Source organism: Vidua macroura, chromosome 5 (assembly GCF_024509145.1).
Source record: "Vidua macroura isolate BioBank_ID:100142 chromosome 5, ASM2450914v1, whole genome shotgun sequence".
NCBI lineage: Eukaryota > Metazoa > Chordata > Aves > Passeriformes > Viduidae > Vidua > Vidua macroura.
In genome coordinates this window covers 59,552,119-59,574,840 of record NC_071575.1, presented here as the reverse complement: position 1 = coordinate 59,574,840, position 22,722 = coordinate 59,552,119, and the positions used below count along the sequence as shown (strand labels likewise).

General features: G+C 35.7%; 2 protein-coding genes across 4 annotated transcripts in view; one reads left to right on the top strand and one right to left on the bottom strand.

Moving 5' to 3' along the window:
• COG5 (component of oligomeric golgi complex 5) overlaps positions 1-22,722 on the bottom strand; it is a 173,601-nt gene that overhangs the window by 129,353 nt on the left and 21,526 nt on the right. The window lies entirely within an intron of this gene.
• GPR22 (G protein-coupled receptor 22) lies at positions 9,458-15,429 on the top strand. 3 transcript variants are annotated; one of them, XM_053978245.1, is made up of 3 exons: positions 9,458-9,818; positions 10,833-11,093; positions 13,796-15,429. In XM_053978245.1, exon 3 carries the CDS (start codon positions 13,821-13,823, stop codon positions 15,120-15,122), a length of 1,302 nt encoding a protein of 433 aa, XP_053834220.1. In that variant the 5' UTR covers positions 9,458-9,818; positions 10,833-11,093; positions 13,796-13,820; the 3' UTR covers positions 15,123-15,429. The 3 variants fall into 3 exon arrangements, with proteins under 3 accessions (XP_053834220.1, XP_053834219.1, XP_053834221.1); XM_053978244.1 differs by having other exon boundaries at positions 10,833-11,888; XM_053978246.1 differs by lacking the exon at positions 10,833-11,093.

Genomic DNA, 22,722 nt, shown 5'->3' with positions numbered 1-22,722 from the left:
GATTTGGTTAACCGTTGTTAAACTGCATGGTACTGCTTGTTATAGGTTTTATTTATGAAGCATCTTTAACTTAATTTAACCTCCCAGCTGATGTTGGGAGAAACAACTTCTCAATGTCAAAGTACAGGTGAAACACAGTTTTGCATTTTTGCCCTGTGTTTAATAATCTTCTATGCATGCTGCAAGGCCTGTTTCCTTATAGATGGGGGGTGTTTAATTTTCAAAAGATTGAGGATGAAGTAGAGAGTTCTATAGTGTTTCATCAATACATTTTTTTAAATCTCATTAATTATTTGCATCTTCTGAAGGTTTGTTTTGCTCCCCCACCCCTATTCCAATTCAGTCAAGGGCTTAAAGCAATTTAGATAAAAGTAAACTTAGTGCAAGAAATAATTTATAATCTGACTTTGCCAATACATTACTTTACTTTAGAAAAAAAAAATTATGTCTTGAGAGATAGATACATGAACTATTTTTTCCACTCAAACCCGAAGTCTCTCTTTATTACACCAAAGCATGTCTATGGTTTAACTTTGTCAAGCCTAGCTAGTCATTAAAAATCTGTGCTTAAAGATCTGCAAAGAGAATAAATGTGGAAAATTTCTACAGTTCATGCATTCTTCAAAAAGAAATTGATCTTGTATTACAGAGACTGGACAGATTAATGAAATACAGATAGCCTTTCCACATCTGTGCTAGGCATCTAGGACATAACCCAACTATTGTTCTACAAAGCACAATAATGTGAACTGAAACTATGAAGCAAACACGGGATGCTCGGGGGCATTGTGGTCATGGACATTGCACAAGAAGCTAAAATTCTTAGTTTAAATGTTAATCCATACGACCTCTAACTGTCCATATAAATTCGCTCTAGATTAAGGGTACTGAATACAAACTAAAACTCTTGTCTTATTGCCTCAAAGTATACTGTAATAGTTGCTTTGCCTACAGGCTTCAAGATTACTGAGAGTGGCTTTTACACTCTCACAAATGCTATCAATACAGCCTGCAACATTTATCAAGGTATGCACTCAACCAACAGTCCAAGAGCCACGGAGTTCTTACACACAGATATCCCCAAACACCACTGGAAAGTCCCTGTTGAAGTATTCTAGCTTAGACCTGTATTGCTTATTGAGATAATGCCAGCTTCAAGATTTCAGAGTGGGATTATTAAACAGGGTATTAGCAAGAGTCCAATAAACAGGTAGACTTTTTTGATGGTGGCAAACAAAATAGGTTTCTGAAGAATATATAAAAATTTTGCAGGGAAAAAAAACAAACTGTCTGGGGGGACAGAGTGCTGAGTTATCCTTTTACTTCAACAGCAAGGCTACAGAAAAGGTATTACAACATAAAGCAACCTCAAAGAAAAACATTTCAAGCCTAACGACCAGCAAGTTCAAAGTAGTAACCACTTGCAAAGGGCAGGCTCTCCTTTACTTTCATTCTTTCCTCGCATTAAAACTAATTTGCTTGATTAATAAGAGAAAACAATGTTCTCCATATCCAGCTGTCTCTCAGGGGAAATAAATTCTCACTGGGCACCATATCTACTGTGGAAAGAATGAGAACCAGAAAAGACCTCTACTTGTGTCAGAATGGCAATTTCTCTTTTAGAAAGACAGCATGGTAACCTGCAGTCAGTGCATAATTAACTCACAAGGTTTTCCTCTTGATGGGTTGTTGCTGTTGCTATTCTTCGTCTTCCACATTTCCTCCAGGAGCTCCTAACCCAAGGTATTATTTTGCAGAGCTGCTAGCCTACCTAGAAGAAGTGAAACTTCTCACTTCGAAAGGTACCAGAAATAATGCACATAACATTTTTCCTTTTTCCTATTACAACTACACTTCATAGCTCCTTTCACTGCAACTCATGCTACCTATATGTTTTAATTGATTACGTAGATCATCAGTGAAGGCTGCTGAAGAGTTTGACAAGCTTTTTATCCATAAACCTGTATTTGCTCATCATCCATCAGTGCAATAAAAATGTCTTGAACAACCATTTTAAATTTCTCAAGATTTTATTAGTAAAATAAAACTTAGGCTTCAAGTCTAATGACTGCAAAGCCAGCTCCAGGCATCAACCTGGATATACAATGCAAAACAGTATTCCCTTCCTCAGACATACCACTGACACTACTGCTCTCAGCCTTCTCCCAAAAAACAGCAAATGACAGCATTTTTCATACAAGCTGTGGTTTGCTTCAGTATTACAGTAAGTGATTTCAAAGACAACAATTATGCAGTGAGGTTAAAAATACTTTAGAAGATGGAAAAAAACTGAAACTATGGTTTAGTCACAAAAATCCTTGATATTTGAAAGCTTCACAGACAAAATTAGTCCTTTATATGCATGCGTATGCATGCATTTTAACTCAGTTTAGGTATTTATTTTAGATTCTACAGCTACAATAGATATGTTTTTTTTTTAAATCCCAGAAAATATGAAGGGATTTATATTTCTCTTTCATTTATCCACTTAAGAAAGTAAGAGATGTTTTTCAATAATCAATAAAAATTAAACTATATTATGGATAGAAATTATGAAAATTAATGAACCCAAACAACGGAGGAAGAACGAAAATAAACTGAATATGATACCAACACAAATCTAAATTTAGATCAACATGCACATCAATCAAATGAATATTTTTTTAGTAGAGGAAATGTGAAACCAACACACTGTACTAAATTAGTTCAATTTCCATGTTATTATGCATTTATCATTATAGCTTATTAAACCATTTAAACGTCTCTCACATGTCTTTTTATGGCACTACATAAACAGATTTTCTATCAGTTTCCCTGAACAACCTTGTAAAAACAACTGAAGAATCAAGGTGGCAAAGAGAGAACAACTGAGTAATTTATCATATAAAAAATCAGACAAGAAAACATACTGCATACAATTTTTCAGATTTTGAGAATTTAATTTGTGGGATATCACCACTGTCAGACTGATGTGAAGAACTTCCTACATTTGAACTGAACACAGAAGCTGACATTATTTTAACTGCTTATGTCAGGCAATCACAACAAGGGGGGGAATCTAACTACTGTCCTTAGGTTTTATTTTGTTGTCTGAAGAAGGCAAAGCATGTTCCTGTCACATGCAAAGTTACTGAATTTTGATTTTAAGGGTAGTAAGCCTAATGGATCTTTTTCACACACTTTTTGTAGTCTTTCCAAACTGAATCAGCCAAGCAGCTACCTGATCGAGATTGACACATATGAAGTCACCCTTGTGGTAATCCTTACACTGTTGTGTTAGCCTTAAAAAAATTGAAGGGACATGACAGTTGATACCTATTCATGTTGTGTTCACTCTTTACTTACAGGGCAATTAAGATCCTAAGATTTGTCTCTTAATTTCAGCTAGAACAATGCTTGCTATTAGGCACACCATGTGAACACTTTGTCTTAATTAAGAGACAATGGTACCGCCTTTCTAGTTTACAAAATTACTAGAAACAAAGTCTATCCAAGATCTCTGCTGAATAAACAACTCTAGAGAAAATCTTCCTGTTTTCTCATTTTGTTTTATATTAGCAATTCCACTTAAAGGATATTACAGCAGGAACGTCTGTAACCAAACTCCTACATCAGGGGATTGTAAGAGGGCAGCTAGTGCTGCTTCTGCTGCTGCCCATCCTTCATCCCTGGCTACTCATGACTTTCACAACAAGGATATCTGACAAAGAATCCTGAACCAGATCCTAAAGTTTCAACCCTTCATATTAACTTCAGCTGCCTCTCAATCCAAAGCAACATAATCAGCCAGGCAGAACACTTCCTGACAGGTCTACACTGAGGCTGCTGTGCAATGCACAAACAGAGAGCTGCCAGGAACTGGGACTTGGAGGTGCTGGGTAACACAGCCAACCAGCAGTGGGGAACGGCACTGAAAACTTCCTCCAACATACAAAATACCTCCAAGGAAGAAAGGTAAGCAATCCAAGGGGACTTCAAACCACAAGGCAGTATTTCCTCATTCTACAGCCACACAGCATCAGGACTCCAGCTCCAGAACATTTCAGCTACCATGCTAAACCACTTTGCAACTTTGGGAACAAATGTTCTTTCAGGCATGCTTTCACAAGGCTCACACAATGTGAGCAGGTGCCTTTTTTATTTGTATGTTCAAAGCAATACAAAAGATATGATGTCAGAATTCCAAAAGCCTTTCCATAATAATGAAAATCCTCACTAAAATTCAGTAACAATTACCAACTTAGAACTAAGAATATTTTACAAAAGCAGAAACCTCTCAAGTTCTCAGAATAGTCAAAGCACAATTTTAATGAAGGAGAAACCAAATTCATAGCAATATTACAATTTTTAAAGAAAAATGAAAAAAAACCCCTTTAAAATTACAGTCATTAACTAAACTTTTGCCAAAATCTACTACAACATACAGCACCACTCATTATGAATGTTTATACTAGAGGACAAACCACCTCCATGTAGAAAAGCCAGAGTGAGACTGATGTTATTTAAATTACTATTAAATTTACCAGCCATACTTCCCTCCTGAGCATAACTGATACTGTTTTTTTCTTCTTTCCACTAAAATGTTTAAATAATTGTGCAATAATGCACTAGGACCATGATTTAGCTGTACCATTTAACCAAATTTATTGTTATGATACAAAAAGGATGCCTTCCCTATATATGAGTGATATGCAGCAATGGTTTTGCAATTATTCTTTGGTATCACCTCATTGTGCAAAACTAAAACAAGATACATGTTTGGTATTAATAGCTAAAGGGCATTCTCTAACTTACACATTTCCTCTTGAGTACAGAACCTTCCAGTGCTGAAAAGGTCAACGGTTGTTCTAACATGGAATACTACTGAACAAATAACCTATGCCTAATAGTTATACAAACCCAAAGGAATGTTATAAGACATTCTTATTCCATGGCAAAAGTAGTTAATTTTTCCATACTTAAGCTGCTATGCTATCAATAACTCTGAATCTTCAAAATTAATATGTACACATTATATACAAAAATACATAAACATGTAAAATATATTTACTATTATATTATATATGTATAGTTTATATATAATCTATTATATGGCTATTTAAAAATACTTGTCTTTGTGCTGCTTCCAAAGGTCTTCATCTTTGTAAATACAAGAGGAAGCACAGTGAAACAACATGCAATTAATCTGGAAAATCCAGATTTTTCCAGGGATGTAATTCTACAGTGGCGGAACCAAGATCAGCAATGTCCCATGTGCAGGACTGTTTTCTGTCAAGGGAAACAGGAATGTTAGAAAAGTGGAAAAAAAAACCCTCACAAAACCCAACCTAAATAAGTCATTATAAAAATAACAAAACAAAGCAAGATGGTAATCAACAGTAAGGGAGAAAAGGAAATAAATTTTTAGGGTAAGACACTGAATGGAAAATTAATTTTTTTGGATGTCAGTCCTTGCTGCAGAAAAGGAATAATAGCCTTAGAACAATTTGCTATCGATTAAAGAAACGAGAATAAAGTACTTGAGCCAAAAGAAAGAAAAGACCATGCTACCATCTGAGTCAGAATGGTACTATCTACAAATTCTAACAGAATTTTTGTCATCTATTCAGCATATCACTCTCAAATAATAATAAAAACCTTTATGACTAGATCTTGTATATGGGTCAAGAGTCAACATTTACATAAAAGCATGCTACAGCATGATCCATACCAGCAAGCTGTAATTTCAGGTAGAAAGCAGAACACATTTACAAATTCAGCATAACAAGGGCACATCAGTACAACTCCCAGACTCAAACAGCTATTATCCATTGCTTCTTTTTCCTTGATACTATAGAAATTACTGGATTTTCAACAATATTCTAACAAAATTCTCTGCAAGTGACTATTGAGGAAACTGAGATACAACAAGGTAAACCATTTTCGACATAGATCACAAACTGCTAGAACAGATATAATCACAAAACATTCAGAAGAGTTAGGTTAGAATTGAGCACGACACTCCTCAGAGTCGGTAAATGAAACGTACAGAGGAGCTATTTAGCTGGAATTGTGCAGATGCACCATGTAAATAATGCTGAACAACAATCCCAGGGCAGGATATCCAAAACCACCAACATTCATTTTCTAAAGCAACTTGAGCTCTAAAGACACTATCTGGCACTAAAAAAAAAATGGTATGAGTTAGGATCTGAAGTCTTGCTAATATGAAAACAGATGACATTTTTAGACCCAGACGCAGTAAAATTCTAAACAGTCACTAAATGAGCAGCAAGATTCAGACTAGGAAACAAGATGCGCAGTACAAAGAAAGAAAGTGTTGCTGAAGCATTCAGGATGAAAAAAAGAATAATGCAGAGAACAAGGGAAGTGAGCAGACAGAGCCTCACAACTGTGCCAATAAAGATCTTCATGAAGATCCATGACATCTGGATGTTAAAATAGTCTGCAGTAGGTTTATGTAAAATTAAACTCTAAAACACATTAAAAGAATTCTAAAGCTCCAAAACCAAGGACTCTTATAGAAAAACATTAGAACTGGGTACTTCATTTGGCCCTGCTAGACCTTTTCAGCCTAATGAGTCTTTTTAGATAAACTAAGCTTATTTAAAGCACTGCAGTTCAAGAAACTGATTCAGGGTGATCTTATAAACTCAACAGCAGAGCTTTGACCTTCAGATCTAGCGATGACCCACCACGGTTTGGGAATGCAGTAACAGCCAATGTTGGGACATTACTTCTCTGTGTAGAAAGTAAGACAGTAGATAAAAGATGGAAGAGGACCAAAAAATACACTACAACTTGCAAATTTCTGGACTTCCTCCTCTCAGCAAATCAGAAAAATATATTCTCACATACAGCTATGACTCCTGAATTGAATTTAGAAGTACTTACAGGGGTGTGTGTTATGGCAATCGCAATTATCTCTACCCCTGTGCACCTCGTGTCCCTTTACATGCCCATGCCTCTACACCCTTGTGCTCCACTCTGATTCAAGCTCCTGCCTCTCTGCATTTCTTTTCCCTCCACATCAGACGCAGCAGTCTCAACCCTTCACAGTCTATTCTCTGTAACCATCTGGATCTCCCTCTCCCCTTGTGTTTCCATTCTCAATCCTAAAACCCCTTATCATCAGTCTCCTGCTTTAGGACTCCTGCTGTTCCCTGATACTTCTACCTTCTCACTACCTTTTCACCCCACTTTTCACTACCCTAAAAGCCAAAATACCAGTCAAATTCTTTCTCCCATCTGTACTGATATAGAAACAGGTATAAGAACAGCACATTTTCTGTTTATGCTGGGTGCCTGCACATGGCTCCTTTTGCCCACTCTTCCCTATCTACCCTTTGAGGATGAAGTCATCTGTTCACACCATCTTAACTAGCATCTGCACAGCAATGGCTTATAAGCATGTCTATCCATCCACCTACTCCTGATTGCCTCCATATGGTACTGCTTCTTTTCCTGATTTTGTCTCCAGAAAACTTAAGCTTAATATATGCTCACAACTCAGCTCCTTAGCACTCCTCTCAAACACTTTTTGCAGATAAAACTTCTGCCAGTATCACCTCCTGTCATACAGGTAGTCTTTTGTGACCCCTTTGCCTGCATTTGAACCATATATTCATGGTATACCCAAAATCCTGTTAGAATCTTCCTCCGTGTGTAGATCTTTTTCTAACAGTACAGCTCATCCAATACCTCCATCTTTGTTCAGGCACACACTGAAGAATTAGAAAGGGAGATGGAGATTCATCTGTTTAAATTTAGACAGGCTTCCTTACTTATCCTTAGTCATACTGAAAGTGAAGCAAGTAAATCTCTTTAATATATTAGTATTTATGCTTTCATTTCAGGAATCCTCTTCATCACATCACCTTTAAGAACTATGCTGGTATCACTGTTTTCAAGCTCTTGGGAGGCAGATGATACAGAGACAGCTCAAAGGGCTCAATCAACTGCTACTCAGCAGAGCCAGCTGGTAGCTAGTGATCTCTGTTAAAGTTTCTGCAATCTTTATTTACATGGTTTCTGAATGCAAAAGAGTATGGAACAGGAAGCATGCTGGATAGATATGAAGCCATTTTAAAAAATAAATAAAGCATGCTGTTACCTAAAGATAAATAATAAATTGATGTCTGGCTGAAAGGAAAAGTAAAGAAAAGACATCTGAGTTACACAACTGCATTCTGTATTTGCATTAACAACCTAAAAACAGAGGACCCCATCAAAATTTCACCCAAACTACCATCTTAACACAGTTACTTATCTAAGAACTCTAACATTTAGTACTTTATCACACCTTACACAAAAACCTTAATAATCTTTTAAATCATGGTGAAAAAAAGCCCCACACTAATTTGAGATTATAAATTACCTATAGGACATTTTATACTCAGATATTCTTAAACTATTTGTTTCAGCAAATCAATTTTGGAAAATATTATTTTGGGGTTTATACTGAAATGATTTCCAAGGTTTATTTAGCACCAGTACTAATTAAAACTGGTATTGTGCTACACTTCTCATTATGTGGTTGTGAGCATTGCTTATACTGATAGAACAGATTTAGAAACAAGTGACAAAACAAAAAGTGAAAACAAAGGCATCCCTTGCAAAGTGAAGGTCAAGAACATCATGCAAGAAAGACATCCTTACAAAAACCTGTCAAGTCTCTAGCAAAATTCACGTGGAACATGGAAGTTTTTTTAGAAGTTTACGTTTCAACAAAATTAATAACCTCCACAACTGTACATACATTGTACTGTCCACAGTGATGGATCCTAAAAATAATTTTTTTCTGATCATGAATCAACTGAATTATCATGTCTGAATAATTATCAGGGTCTGAATAATCTCAGTGCATCCTAGCATAAATTTTCCTAATACACATGTGGGTATCAAGTTATCCTGAATATAACTTATTGCTACAAAACCTAGATGACCACTTGCATGTAAACATGTATGGTGAAATTCAGCATGGCTTAAAGAGGCAGTATTATTTCAGACTGCTTTTAAGACAAGAAAAATCAACCAACCAAAACAAACAAACAAAAATCAAACAAAAAATTAAAACACCTAAAAGGCTCAGAAATTGAAAGTAGGTAAATATAGACTGTTGGAAGCTTTTAAAGTAATAACCGTTTAATCCCTGGTTTTTTTTCCTCAGTGCCATGTGGTTTCCAGCGTACACAAAGTAAAGAGTGAAAAGGTAAAAATAAAACAGGCATACCCTTAATATATTCCAGAATTCATAAATCATTTGTAAATTTAGTCCTTTTATAAAAGAATCCTTATATAAATTGGGGGGAGGGAGGGCATCAATCCCATATATGAAGCACAATTAAAGCCCAACATCACTGACCAATCAAAATTAGTGAATGCACTGCATCTCTCTGCAGTGAGGAGAAGCGACAAGGTAGGCTGTCATTCTGCAAAAGCTGCCCATCGCAAGCTTTCCTCTCAGAAGCACTGCTCTTCTTTTTTAGAAAGCTTGAATCTCAGTGGTGTCTCTGGAGACAAGAAGCCTTCAGTATGTTAAATTACTTTCATTATGTTTTTTCAGATGCTTATTGATTCTACCGTAGGAAGAGTGGGAGACTGCAGCAGCCTGTAAACCAGAACTAAAGCAATTGTATACATGAACAGTATGCTGAAACAATGGCACAGTACAGGCACAAATTTTCATTAAGGTCATTTTTTGAAGATATGCTTATTACCCTCTTTCCCTTCTACTCTGCTAACAAGTGAACAAAATGAATCCCTCCAACCTGGAACTGCTTCACCTGCATCGAGAATTTACCAAATCTTTAGTAGAGGTAAGACCTGTTCCTTATTATGATATGCAGAATAAGCAACATTAAACCAAATTAAAAATTGGAGGAAAAAAGGCAAGAGATCAGATTCAACTTACATTAATCAGTAATATATTGTTATATTTAATACCAGGAAATATTTAAATGCTATTTCCCCTTCCCCATTAAAAATATAATGATAGCAAAATGTTATTCTGTATGCAAGTCTTATAGAATATTAAGAACCTGTTTTGTTAGTACAACATGAAGACAGTACAGTTTAAGCTCATACAGTATTGGGGAAAACAACCACATAAAGCAACTGGGAAAATGCTTTTCCTTCCTCAGCAATATTTTCAATTATTGGCAGTTAAATATGCTTCAGATTTATTCAGTTACTCTTCGAAGGATCAGATAGTCTGCAATTAGTGCATACTTATTGCTTTATGAAGGTTGGCTCATATGACTAATCTCTGATTACTCAAGAAATCCCCCTTTTTTTGTTGTTTTTTTTAAAACTTATTTCTTTCGTTATCCTGTACATACAAGCCATTTATTAAAAGCATGAATTTGCTAAACATCTATTTCAAGAAAGGAAAGGATAACAGTGTGCAAATTAAACAAAAGCATATTTTTTAAAAGGCTCATTAACTCTGTTCAGTTTCTCATTAAAAGACAAGAGAGTTGTATGTATAAGCTACCTGCTCACCAGAGCTATAAAACTACATTTTCTAGCTTTAGTCACAGACACCCTGCAACCAACAGTTATTGCTTCTAGCCAGGATTTTTTGTAACCTGTACTATCTGGAGAATAGGAAACTTGTCCATAAAACCTAAATTCATGTAAGCTGACAGAGGAATATGATTTTAATAGCAAATAGAGAGCAGGCAAACTCATTTTCTATGTAATCTATAAGGTCTAATTTTAGAGATCCTTTATTCATGAAATAAGTGATATTAGAAAATACATTCTTGCATTACTTTATTTTTGAAATTACAAGCCCTACTTTTAACCTTCTTTTTCCTCCCCTTCACAAGGGCATGCAGCAACTAATTCAGTTTTACTACTGACAATATGAAGAATGCAGTTGACCGGGTATCTTTGTAGCTGTATGACCTACGAGCAGCAGGATGCATCCCTAAAATGTATTCTTAAGACATAAAGGAATTAAAAACAAAACATGGAACACACTTGCATTACCATTTACGTGCATGACACTTCAACAATATACAAGGAAGACTAACACATCTGCTCAGATTTTCATTAAAAGAAGAGTGCAATGATTGATTCTTAAAATGGTGAGCATTTCTTAAAGAGGGATTTATAATTTAAAACCAGAATTGTGGAAACTACTGATGCATGAAGAGACAATGAAACATGAAATCCCAAAAGGAGAATATGCATACTTCATCAGCAAGCAGAATAAAGGTTTAACCAAGCTTTTTCTATACTACTCGTTAAATAACTTATTTGTCATAATGACTAATGGATATTTTTCTCTCAATTTTATCATGTTATATATTCTCCTTAAATCAAAATAAACCAAATTAGGTAACCCATGGTTACTCTCAAAGCACACGAACTGGATTTTATGATGTATAGCAACTTCTTTCACTAAGCCATCACTCAAAAGTAATGAGCAGGAATATTACAGAAAGAAATACGCAACCATAAACTAAGGATGTCTACACACACTCTGAAAACAGAGATCAGAAAATATTATTCTTTAAACCTGGAAAATAAAAACAGGCTTCTACAAAATGCAACAGGGGAAGGAAATTAACATCACTTAAAAGAAGGTTTATTTATTATTGCTGGCTTGAAACTCATAACAGACACACAGAATATGCCCTGGTCTGTAGAAGTATCCGAGGCAATTAAGAAGTCCCCATGTTTAATCAGAACTTTTTGCTGCTGAACTGCAGGAACAAAAAAAAGGAAAACAAAAAAACCTGCAAGAAATGAAATAAGAGCTCAGCTACCACTTGATTTCCAGGTTACAGTGCATTACAAAAATCCCTCAGTGACACCATGTGTCAGGTTCTGCCAAGCTGCTGCCACGCTGTGCCAGGCCCCTGAGGCACAGAGACCAGGTAGGTGCCCCGGCACTGCCCGCGCAGCGCTGGGTGAGCGAGCTCCTGTCCACACAGCTCTGCTTCCCGAAACCGAGGCAATGCAACAAGGAGGTGATGTTTAATCTATTCATGGTGACCTAACACATCTGAGGTTTTCTGTTTTCACAAAATCTCAGTTGCTCTAATGTTAGGGTGAGACTGTCATTTGTTTTAGCAGATCTGCTTTTGATTTCTTCCTGGCTTTATGCTAATACAAAAGAACTTCATTTATCCAGCAATGCATGTGGAATGGTTTCTTGAAACCCATTCACAGCCAGGACAGCATGCAAGAGGAGATCATATCCCTGAGGGTTAATGCAAGACAGACAGAGGTTGCCTAAATTAGATATGAAACAAAGCTTTTGAAATATTTCTTGTTTCATTTCACACCTGAGAGTAATACCTTCTAATTTACATCTTTTTTATTTAAGAGGTACATGTGAAATAACTGTTGAAGAATACCAAGAATTTTCATCATACAATTTGCAATTAATAGTATTGTTCAGCTGAGGCTTTTCAGAACTGCAGATGAAATCCATTTGCATACTGTATCCCAAGTGTGCTTAATTCATGCTTTCATTTTAAAAGAGCTCAATTTTGTTCACCTTAGTGGTATCCGTTTTAATGTATTCAGAATAGAACAAAGGTCGACATTCAAATTTATTTTCATGCCAAATATTTCCCCTCTTAAATTTAAAGCTACCTAGAAAAAAAAACCCTCCAGTATCATAAGAAGAAATTGAATAACCTCTCTTTTATTTATTCAATCAATTACAAACTCAAGAGCTGGCTGACGATAGAAATCATACAGACATCAGGTATTACAGACAGATGCTATATTTAGAACTTACCCGCATGTGTAAAACTAAGCAGATGAGACACAAAATAAAAAATCTGCTAGATAAAATAAATACCTTTTTGATCCTTACTTATTCCTAAGAGAAGCATGCTATGTGTGTAAATCTGTTTGGTTTAATTTCAGTTTGTATTAAAAAAAAAAACCCAAAAAACCCAAAAAAACCCAAAACAAAACCTGAAAGAGACAATTTTCTTTTAAAATATTATTTGCTGAAATTATTCCCTTAAATATATTCTGGAATAAAATTAAATACTCTTCCATTCCATGTAGGCACAGATTTCTTGAAGAAATTGAAAATTCAAATGAAAAAAAGGAAATGTAGTATTTTATAATAAACTCAATTTCCCAAACCCAAATAAGTTTTGCATTTGAAATTATATATACTTTTATAAAGTTGTTGTAGTGGCAAGCATCATACACATAGATGCACAGAAGATTAAAATGAACAGAAGGTTTAAACTCTGTAAAAATCTGGTGAATTACAGAACGTCACATTTCAGACTATAGCACTACCGTAAACCTTACAAGAAAGAGGTGGATAAATTGGCATAAATAATTTAAACATCCTTTTTATGACACATAAGCAACAGTGCTCCATGTTCCTATCACTTCTTTTTCCAAAAGAGCTTTTTAAAATGAACTTGATCACTAATTTGGTAATACTTCACAACATTCTTCAAAAATGACCCTCAAAGCAATACAAAGGCTATGCACAAAGTATGGTTTATTCAACAAATGAGCCCTTTGTGAAAAACCACATTACTATAAACAAAGGCTTGCCTCCCTAAGTAGAAGCTTTTCACTATTTTTTCTTTTTCCAAACAAATCCTGCTTTCTTTCAAAAAGCAAAGACCTTATTCTAGATCTTCAGGCTTTTGAGTCCATGCCAATTAAAGCTCTAAATATACTGTAAATGAAGAGTTTGGTAAGAATATTGCTTTTCCTCCCTCCTCCTTCCCCAGCATTTAACTACAATAAGTGTTTAAAAAAGAAATCAAATAGTTCCATATTTTATTTCACCTTTCAGGAGAAAAACCAGCTGCAACAAAAGAATGTGTTTGTCCCCCATTCTGGAAGTCAACATGCAGTCCGAATCTAACATTACAGTTCGAGATGCCATTGATGACATCGATACCAACATGTACCAACCACTGTCATATCCATTAAGCTTTCAAGTTTCTCTCACTGGATTTTTGATGTTAGAAATTGTTTTGGGACTTGGCAGCAACCTCACCGTGCTGGTACTTTACTGTATGAAATCCAACTTAATCAATTCTGTCAGTAACATAATTACAATGAACCTTCATGTACTTGATGTAATAATTTGTGTGGGATGTATTCCTCTAACTATAGTTATCCTTCTGCTTTCTCTGGAGAGTAACACTGCTCTCATCTGCTGCTTCCATGAGGCTTGTGTCTCTTTTGCAAGCGTTTCAACTGCAATCAACGTCTTCGCTATCACGCTGGACCGATACGACATCTCTGTAAAACCTGCTAATCGAATCCTGACTATGGGAAGGGCTGTGATATTAATGACATCAATATGGATCATTTCACTTTTTTCCTTCCTGATCCCTTTCATTGAAGTCAACTTTTTCAGTCTTCAAAGTGCAAGTACTTGGGAAAATAAGACACTTCTGTGTGTGAGTACAAATGAGTACCACACTGAACTAGGAATGTACTACCACATTCTCGTTCAGATCCCAATATTTTTCTTCACTGTTATAGTAATGCTAATTACATACACCAAAATACTCCAGGCCCTAAATATTCGGATTGGTACAAGATTTACAACGGGACAAAAGAAGAAAAACAGAAAGAAAAAAACTATTTCTTTGACCACGCAGCATGAGACTACGGATGTGTCCCACAGCAGTGCAGGAAAAAACGTCGTCTTTGGCGTAAGGACTTCCGTGTCTGTCATAATTGCTCTACGCCGAGCTGTAAAACGGCACCGGGAGCGACGAGAACGGCAAAAGAGAGTCTTCAGAATGTCCCTTCTGATTATCTCAACATTCCTTCTCTGCTGGACACCCATCTCTGTTTTAAACACCACTATCTTATGTTTGGGCCCAAGTGACCTTTTGGTAAAGTTGAGATTATGTTTTCTAGTAATGGCATATGGAACAACTATATTTCACCCTCTACTTTACGCATTCACGAGGCAAAAGTTTCAGAAAGTTCTGAAAAGTAAGATGAAAAAGCGAGTTGTTTCAATAGTGGAAGCAGATCCCATGCCAAATAACGCTGTGATACACAACTCATGGATAGAGCCTAAAAGGAACAAAAAGATTACCTTTGAAGACAGCGAAGTAAGACAGAAATGTTTAGTACCTCAGGTTGTCACTGACTAGATTTCAGTATTCACCAAAACACATCAAACGGAATATTTGAACAAATAGTAAAAAAAATACTGCCAAATAAGAAAAACTTTTTTAACTATTGGCGAGACTGTATATTTTCAATATATATGTTAAATAGAGTAGGTCTTGTATATTCAATTTCTTCATTATGTAAGATATATGTTGCATGGCTGTTTGTTAGCGTAACACCATGTGTATATTTGTCAAAAATATTCAAGTCCTCTTTTTTTAGAAAATAAATAGCCTTAAAGAAGTGCAAACTTTTAAAAATATTTGTATGGCTCAGTTTCTCTGTAAATATAAAAGAATTTTTAAGCAAAAATTGCACTTGGGAATACTTTTCTATAGCACAGATTCACCATTTTGTACGCTATGGTGTTCTTAAATTTAATTCATAAACAATATTGATCAGAGGTATTCTGAATATTATGCAGCTACAGCCTGGATGCATTTTGACCTCATATTTAGATATCCCACTTATTTCAATCTTCTTTAGCATGCAATTACCATGCACCGAAAAAGCCATTTACATTATGTCCTTCAGTGAATGGTTCAGAAACTTTGGATATGGGGAAAAAAAATTCATGCTGGTCCAAAAATTGAAAGTACTCTTAATAAAAGTAAAAAGGTTTGCATATGCAATCTCATATCCACAATTTCTACATGGAAAATACACAACTTTGAATAATTACAAAGGACAGGGCAGGGGTGAAAGGCTAAATGAAGGAAAAAAGCATGGATGAGAAAATTATTTGGCTGATGCTAAAAGACAACCAACTGAGTCAATCCTGTGCAAAGGCTTAGATTTTTCACACTGACCTCTAGCGTGACACAAGCACCTTTCATACAGAAATTTTTAATTCATACCATTTATCTACATAGATATGATTGTTAAATGGCACAGCTAAAGTAGCAGGTAATTTTTCTTGCCCTTGATAACTTTATTATTTTCCACTGTGTTTAGCTCTAGCCATGCAATTGCCTTGTCACAAACCAATCACCAATACTGCTAAGCTACTGTATTCCTGCGTTTCCTGGACAGCCATGGCATACTTTTGTTCTACATTGTCTTCGTCAATTTCATCTTAAACCTGCATAGAAGTATCAAGAAGCCTTAGGAATTTATCATCACTCACAGCACTGTAAGCAAAAATTAAGATATTCATCCAAACATAAGTTTGTCAAGTTGTTTGCACCATGCCATGCCTAAAAACTTCTTAATTTCAATGAAACAGTGGTAGGGAGGGGAGAAACAAAACAAAAAGCTGCAAAATCAATGAGCATGATTTCGCTCCTCGTTACATAAACTGATCAGTGTGTCACCAGCTACCAGTATATTTAAAATGCTAATTCCCAATAACTATTATCTTATATAAAAAAGCAGATCATACCCTTGAATATGAGAGCTAGTTTGACTAAAGTATTACATAAAAAGTTAGGAATTCTGAAGTTGCGTATAAAAAAAAGCATGGTTTTAAGGGAACAAAAAAGCTCTTTTTCACCACATAGCTAAATTATTAAATATATGTGTATTGCCAAAACTGGTTTTGTGCTTTAAAAAAATACTAGTAATGTACCTTAGTTTACTTGAACTCATGCCTTAGCTGACTAGAACAGAAGACTCAAAATATAATACTACAGCTCCATATTACACAAAGAACAGCCACTTATAATCAGGTAAATTCTACCTAGAAATGTTATTATCTGATTGATGTGAAATGATGTGAAATTACTGTGTAACATATATTCAAATATACTTTCATATTTTCACCAGCTTTTTTTTGTGGAAACTGGCCCAAAAATACCTGCATTAAACTGTACCCACTTAAAGCACTTTTTTATCCAAGTTATTTCTGATTTCCTACAAGAATTGAAATCCTACATCTTGAGAGGCTGCAGAGAGGAAGCAAATGCAATAAGCTTTTTTTTTTTTAATTCCATGTCTTCCACATTTACCACTTCAAAAAATTCTTTTGGGAATAATTTCTGAAAAGAAACACACCCAAAATATTTAAGCAGAAACTATTATTTTTTCTTTTTTGTACCCCTTCTTAATTTCCTTTTCCAGCTACCCTCTGTATTTTGAATAGTAGAAGCAGGGATGTGTAGGGTTAATATCATAACATTATTTCAGTGATTACTAATCTTCCAATAAAACATTCTTAAATGAAAGATACTACTCATTCATTTAAAAAGAAGGAAAGGAGAAATGATAATGAACAGATTAATAAGTCTACATCATGTCCTTATCTGAAAAAAGCATTTAGAAAAGCTTTCAGACATGAAAGGTTTCTTGACAACATAACCTTACTTCTTAAAATTAAATAAAACCTCAAGAATTACACATTTAGTGTTAAAAGCTCATTCATTAGAAAATCAGATGCAATGAAGCAGCACTTCACAGAAGAGAAAGAGGAGCCTAGGAATTGCCTAAGAGATTAAGCCCAGTTTTAAAGGCTGTGTCGATCACACTCATTGATTGCCTTTACGAATATAAGCAGGTTCATTTTTACTATTCTTCATCTTCATTAAATTTTAAAAAAGGGGACTTATACTACATTGGAGTACACTTTGAGGGCTGCAGCAGAAAATTCTACATACAGCAGGAAGGAATACAAGTAAGAATATGTGCCATCCTACATACACCCAGAAGCCATCATAAAACAGAACCATACGTTATCTGTACCACATGACAAATTTAACACAAGACAAAATAAAAAGTAAATTGTGAAGACACACTACATATCCTACAGACACAAGAGGATTTCAGGAGTGATATGATGGTGTGGGTGCTTGACAGATAGACTAAAACAGAATGCAAAGAGGCAGCATTGCTGAAGAAAAAAGGGGAAATTTATGCCATAGTATTGTACAATAAGAAGCCCACTACATTCTTAAAAATGATCTCACCACAGTGAATCATTAGTTCAATTACATTTCACACCACTCAGCCTAAGGCAAGCAGAATTCTACAGGACTCCAAAAATATTAATTCCAGCAAACACATCTCAGAAACACAAACAAGCACTGCCAATTTCTACACGTTCTCTGTCTCTAAAGTATTAGCTGGTATCTGACTATGTTGTTTTTTAACTGCAAATGCATTTCCATTCAATTTTACGTTATAAAATGAGATTATCCCACACTAAAAATACCAAAATAAGCAGAGTGCAGTGCCAGGATCTATTAGGATATTCAAGAAGCATACCTTCACACACTAGTACATCACAAACCTGTGAAATGTAAATACACCACAAATATCTAGTTTCTAGTACGCAACAATTTTTATGGATTACAAGGCACATAATCCACACATGGTCGGAAGTTCTGCTTACCTTATTAGCGCCAAGGGAATAGCAGCCACTTTTGTACTTTCTAAATATATTAATAGATTAAAAATGTATGCAGCTGGATACACATCAGATCAATTAACCCCTCTTCCTTTGTTGTTACATAAATGCACACATGTATGTCATACATAATTATTATTGATTTGTACACACCAAAAAGTAGGTTTAACATCAGCATCTATTTTTTATTTATATGAAGGAGGTGTGGTAAGAGTATCACTGAACTGGACTGACAGGCACTATGTCCCACCACACATAAATTTGAACATCCTATCTTCCCCACCCTTGCTGGATTTTTTTTTTATTTTAAATTAAATAATACATTGAAAGGCAACAGAATTTACCCAGACAGAAGAACAAAATTTCTGTTGTGTTAACCATTAAATATACTATATTGCAGTGCACATAGTACTTCTTTTTAAAGCAATGTATTTGCTAATCATCAAACTTCTTTGATAGTTGAATATTCTAGACTTATGTTTGTTTCCTACAAAAAAAGTTTTAGTTGCCGATTGCCATCAAACCCCTTTGAAAGGAGAGATTACAGCATTCTTTGGCAAAGTTTCAATGCAGTATTTAAAAAATCTAGAATATGCTAAATTACTCTTCTGTTACCTCATTATTCAGACAAAATATCTTCAACATACAGCTAAGAACAATCAGCTTCTGTCTTAAAATTTTCTGGCCTTATAAGAGCCGAATTCCACTCCTCCTTCACACATTCTGCCATTATATCACGGAATGTATTTGTCTTACACCAAGAGGAAAGAAGAATCTGGCTCTATAATTACCATCACCTTTTTCTACTTCACAGAACACTTGTGCAATTCAAGAAGCAAAATGAAATCCAGTGTTTGGGTTTTGTTTTGGTGGGGAAAGGTTAAAAAAAAAAAAGGAAAAAAACACATACTAATTGACTAACAGGAAAATCAAAATCACTGAGAGCCAATATGAGTTAAAGAAGAAGGATGTGAAGAAGAAGAGTACAGGTCCAGCAGAAAAGGGCAGAAGGCAGAAGGAAGCAGTCTAAGGCAGCTACGGCCATCAGGATCACAGAAAGGCAGAGGGCAACACACACTTGCTGTGGAAAAAATGCTAACCTTATTCTTTAGGTTGTAACAGCCAAAAAAATAAGATCTTGTCTTTGAATCACTGAGTGTGATGTGTGGTTTTGCCAAAATTGCTGGGAGGAGAGGGGAGAGCAAGATGAATAGCAACTCCAGAAACGGCTTTTGATTTAGCAGAATATACACAGCATAACTGACAAACCAAAAGCATGCACAATTCTATTACCTCTTTCCCTACAGATAAAGTACAAAGTACACACAGGGTACCAGCATTACAAGAAAAGACCTGAAAGGTTAAGCACGTGCTCTCAGTGATACATTTTAAAACAGGGTATTGAATTTTCCTTTAGTCAGATAACTTCAGTTCATCTGGATGCTTTGAGTGTCTTTCACTACCACAGTATGTGTTCAACTACTGCTTCTTTATCACAATTTAATTATTTTTGTAGAGTAATAAATTGAAGGTGATATATCATTAGGCATCTTTATATTCTTTGCTAAAATTACACTTCAGTGATTATTATAAATTGAAACAGAATGGGAGAAATATCTTCTTGTGTGCTTACTTTATAGATTTCTGTATCATCTTGTTTTCCTGTTTTACAAAGAAATTCTCACACCATGAAAAGAAATTTATTTGAAATGAAAAAAACAGGAGATTTACAGTGAAAGTTGTGTGATAGGTACACAATCTGAAATTACTAAACCGATTCTTTTTATAATTTGAATGAACTGTGTCCTTTGCATGTAAGCATTCCTACATCCCCATTCTGATTCCTGACATCGCAGCCAGGCAAGCAGGCAGGCAGGCTGAGAGCACAAAGCTGTTGGCACACAGCACACTCTTATTTCCTTTCCAAGATGGTTTTTGGAAATATATTTTTGGTTTCTGTTACCCTGATACGATCTCTAACTTCGTACCATATATTGTAACAGTTTAACCTGATACCATATCTAATAAACAAATCAATGTCACTGCTGAAACAACATTGCTGTGAAATCTGTCACTCTGGCTATGTCAGACTGCTATTAACATAGATGTATTAGCACAGTTTTACTTTTTACTGTACCAGGAACTCTCACAATCTGTTGTGAGATTTTACTTCAAATTAAACTCAATTTCAACTCAATTATTGCTACTCTGCACCACTGTTTTCTTCCAAATTTTATTTCAAGGTATTTTTCATAAATCCCTGTCACAGACAGAAGGGATAAGGAGGAGAAAAGGACATCTTCCCACATCAGTAAGTTATTACAAATATCAGTGATAATTTGTGTACTAGGCTGCATTTCCAATGGGCTGAAAACCTGCTTAAGACAAAAGAAAATGAGAAATTTGCCATGTATGTATCATCACAAAACAAAAGGTGAGTGTGAGCACTGCTGTTGTAAAACACCTTAATATTGAGGAAGATTATTACTTCTGCTAAGTGCTCTAACAACTAGTGAGACCTATCAATGAATGAGAACAAACAAAACAAAAGATGTGAAAATTGGTTGATGAGAAGCTCACTATGACCCAGAAATGTGCACCTGAATCCCAGAAAGTCAACTGTATCCTTGGTCTCATCAGCATCAAAGGAATCTGGCCAGCAGGAAGAGGCAGGTGATGCTCCCTCTACTCTTCTCTCATGAGACCCTCACCTGGACTGCTGTGTCCAGCTCTGGGGCCCCAACCCATCAAACATGTTGACCTGTTGGAGCGAGTCCAGAGGGTCATGGAGATATCAGAGGGGTGGAGCAACTCTCCAGTGAAGAGAGCTGAGAGTTGGGGCTGTTCAGCCTGGAGAAGAGAAGGCTCTGAGGAGACCTGAGAGCACCTTCCAGTTATCAGTGGGACATACAAGAAGGCTTTTTTTACAAGACCATGTCATGACAGGGCAAAGGGAAATGGCTTCAAACTGACAGGACAAGTCTAGATTAGTTATTGGGAATTAATTCTTTACTGTGAGGGTGGTGAGGCACAGAACAGGCTGCCTAGAGAAGCTGTGGAACCTCCATTCCTGGAAGTATTCAAGGCCAGGCTGGATAGGGCTTTGAGCAACCTGGTCTAGTGGAAGGTGTCTAAGCTTACAGCAGGGGGGTGGAAGTAGAAAGTCTTTAAGATCCCCTTCCAAACTAAACCCTTCTGTGATTCTATGAAGAGAATCTGTGGGTAAAGATCATATTATGGACACATAACCTTCCACAGTCAAAATTATTAAAATGGACGTACACAGATCATCTGCACTTGCATCAAACAGCGATGAAGTACAGAAAAGTGCACATGAAGACAAGTTAAAGATATCTTTAAAAATATTAATATATTCAGAAGCTTCTAATAAATCTTGCCTCAGTTTTACAGCATCCAGTGAAGATTCCAGAGCAGTTTAAAAAATTAAAATAAAAGTGGGAAACTTTTGATTCAGTCACTGATTTCTTTCTTGTGTCCCAAATTTTCTTCCAGTCAAAAGTTTCTGCAACTCTAGTTTGCTAATCAGGTCTGCTAAAACGGGGCAAGGGGGGAATCTTTGAAATTGCTGACAACCTGGCAGAGAAACAGTATGTTCTCAAAATAATAGGAAGTTCCTTCTATTAATGAGGTTAGGTTTTCCACATTTTTCCCTGAGATTACATGAAAAAAGGTATGAGAGCCTGCTGGTTTTCAGCTGAAGGAGGTCTAACTTTAAGATAACAAAGCCAGTAATTAGACTTAATGCCTGTGAATAACTGAAGGTTGGACCTGAAAGGTAAACACATAAGACAACTGGACTATTTCAGGTTTCAAACAGTAACTGAGCAGAGCTGAAAAAATGCTTAAAACGATATTTGAAAATTATGTGTATGAGTTGGACAACAAAGAGAAAAAACTACTCCTGTGAAAACAGCCTATTTTTAAAGCTGTTTCCTATGAAGAATGAAATCTTACTCTACACTTCTCATTACTCTGTGTTACATACTGTAACACCTTCACTGATCTTTTAGGCATGACAATAGTAACAATGGTTACAGGGATAGCCAGTAACAATAGTTACAGGGATACTGGCTCCATCCAGGGCCTGAACAAAGATTAGTCTTCAGTCTTCTTTTCATAACTATTTGGTTGGACTTTTTTAACCAGAACTGGCTGTACTTTAATTAGAAATGAACAGAATAAAATTCGTTATTATGTTTAAGATTTGAACAACCAGTATT

Bases quoted from the DNA above. Each gene is read 5' to 3' on its own strand.
- GPR22 (XM_053978246.1), top strand. From the start codon at position 13,821: ATGTGTTTGTCCCCCATTCTGGAAGTCAACATGCAGTCCGAATCTAAC.